The 2,500-nt window shown below is 53.9% G+C and overlaps 1 protein-coding gene across 2 annotated transcripts in view; it reads right to left on the bottom strand.

Annotated features, from left to right (window-relative positions):
• LOC118227901 (rap1 GTPase-GDP dissociation stimulator 1-like) overlaps nucleotides 1-2,500 on the bottom strand; it is a 24,407-nt gene that overhangs the window by 3,498 nt on the left and 18,409 nt on the right. For both annotated transcript variants that reach the window (XM_035418948.1, XM_035418949.1), the window contains exons 7-8: nucleotides 902-1,045; nucleotides 293-424 (exon numbers count right to left, since the gene is read on the bottom strand). In XM_035418948.1, coding sequence (XP_035274839.1) covers nucleotides 293-424; nucleotides 902-1,045 — 276 coding nt within the window. The remainder of the gene's footprint in view (nucleotides 1-292; nucleotides 425-901; nucleotides 1,046-2,500) is intronic.

Below are 2,500 nucleotides of genomic sequence, written 5' to 3'. Positions count from 1 at the left end.
AACCGCCAGAGTCACAGCTGAGTCAGAGTCTGAGTCACAGTCTGAGTCAGTCAAGTCAGAGTCTGGGTCAGAGTCTGAGTCACAGTCTGAGTCAGTCAAGTCAGAGTCTGGGTCAGAGTCTGAGTCACAGTCTGAGTCAGAGTCTGAGTCAGTCAAGTCAGAGTCTGAGTCAGAGCCTGAGTCACAGCGATGAGTCACAGCAGAGTCACATTAGTGAGTCAGAGTCTGAGTCAGAGTCTGAGTCACAGCTGAGACAGTCTGAGTCACGGGGGGGGGGGGGGCAGGGCCTCACCGTTGCGGGCGAAGTTGGCGATGGCCAGCGCCCCCGCCAGCTGAAGCTGGTGACTGTTGGAGGGAACCCAGGAGAGAACTCTCTGGAACACGCTGCCCTGCCCCCCTTCAAACAGCTTCTGCATGGACTCGTCTGGAGAAAAGAGCCAGCTGGGCATCAGCCAAAGGTACAGTACACACCTCCATAAGGGCACAGGTGGGCATCAGCCAAAGGTACAGTACACACCTTCATAAGGGCACAGGTGGGCATTAGCTAAAGGTACAGTACACACCTTCATAAGGGCACAGGTGGGCATTAGCTAAAGGTACAGTACACACCTTCATAAGGGCACAGGGTGGCATCAGCCAAAGGTACAGTACACACCTTCATAAGGGCACAGGTGGGCATTAGCTCAAGGTAGAGTACACACTGATATCAGAAAGTATTGTTTTTTAGAGTCATCTGATTGCATTTTGATGTGAGCTGGCCTTTATAGATGGGGACAGCTGATTGGCTAATGGTGTCCTGATGCGGGCCAGACTTTATAGATGGGGACAGCTGATTGGCTAATGGTGTCCTGATGCGGGCCAGACTTTATAGATGGGGACAGCTGATTGGGCGGAGCCGTACCTCCCAGCAGCAGCAGCACCAGCAGGTCAGAGGCAGTCTTCAGCTCGGCCAGGTCCTCCTCCCTGCCCCCCCCCAGCGCCTCATCCACCACGTCCAGCAGGCACTCCACCAGCCCCGCCTCCACCAACTGCAGCTTAATCACATCTGAGAGGGGGAGAGAGGGAGGGGGGAGGGGTGGAGAGAGGGGGGTGAGGGGGGGGGGAGGGGGAGGGGGAGAGAGGGGGAGGGGTGGAGAGGGGGAGAGAGAGGGGAGGGGAAGAGGGGGGGGAGGGGGAGAACAAGAGATGGACAAGGAGAGAGAGAGTGAAAGAGAGAGAGCGAAACAGATAGAGAGGGGGAGGGAGAGAGGGAGAGTCAAGGAGGGAAAGACAGGGAGGGAAAGAGAGAGAGCCAGAGAGAGAGGGGGGAAGGAGGACAGAGATAGAGAAGTGGAGAGAAAGAAAGGGAGAGAGAAAGAGGGAGAGAAGAGAGAGGAACAGGGGGACAGACAGAGAAGTAGAAGAAAGCGATGTGGGGAGTGAAAGAGAGAGGGAGAGATGTGGCATATCAGTGAAAATAGATGTTCCTTAGTAAAACTGTCAGGTTTATGGCCATCCCTTTATGTTTAATGGTTATGAGAGGCAGGTCCACCTGTTCATTTCACCCCAGATGAGATCACTGGCAACATAAATCTAAAGCATTTAAACTGAAATCAGTACCGTCTTCTGCACAAAAGCCAAAACCAGTACCACCCGCCAGAACAAACACACACACACACACACACACACACACAGGGACACACACACTCACACACACACACACGCACACACAACACACACACACACACGCTCACACGCACACACACACACACACACACACAACACACACACAAACAAGATTTTCTGGGGCTGCGGGTTTGAGTCGGAGATGGGACAGTGTCGTCGTATCCCCGAGTAAACCCCCTGAAATTAACCCTTCAAAAGCTAAGATCACAAACATGTGATTAGAATGTTCTAACCTGAACATTCTAATGCTGATGTAACGATCACTACTGGCAACTGAAGGCAGTGCTAGAGTTCTAGAACACTGACTTCCAAAAACATTCCATGAAACCTGCTCTTTCCGGGGTTAAATGTAAGCTCTTGCACTCTCGCGCGAGGGACAGGGCGTCTCCTGTAAACACAGTAAATCTCACCGCTGACACCTGCAGACACACACACACTGGGAGCCTCCAGGACTCAGAACACAGACGAATCTGCAGTATAAAGGCTCTGGTGACCCCTCGAGCCTGGGGCAGCTGCTGGGGGGGACGGTGTGTGTGTATCTGGGGAGGGGGGGGGGGGGGGTCGATAGCGGTGAGTCAGTGTTTCTGGGGGAGGAGACTGACCGGAACGCAAACCCAGCATCAGGCACTCCTGCCCCCAAACCCAACCCTACCGACCCCCCCCCCACCCCCCCTCCAAGCCAGCAACCACAGGGCTGTTGCACTAATGAAACACACATTTCTAAAACCAGAGGGGGGAAGAAAGCGTGACTCACAGGAATCAGCACAACGGCCCTCAGCTGGTTCCTTAACGTCATCGGCCCTTAATCGCCCTTAATTAGGTCTAATGAAGTGGG

The sequence above is a fragment of the Anguilla anguilla genome, chromosome 5 (genome assembly GCF_013347855.1).
Source record: "Anguilla anguilla isolate fAngAng1 chromosome 5, fAngAng1.pri, whole genome shotgun sequence".
Lineage (NCBI taxonomy): Eukaryota > Metazoa > Chordata > Actinopteri > Anguilliformes > Anguillidae > Anguilla > Anguilla anguilla.
The sequence above is the reverse complement of the archived record's forward strand: the minus strand, read 5'-3'. Positions and strand labels throughout refer to the sequence as shown.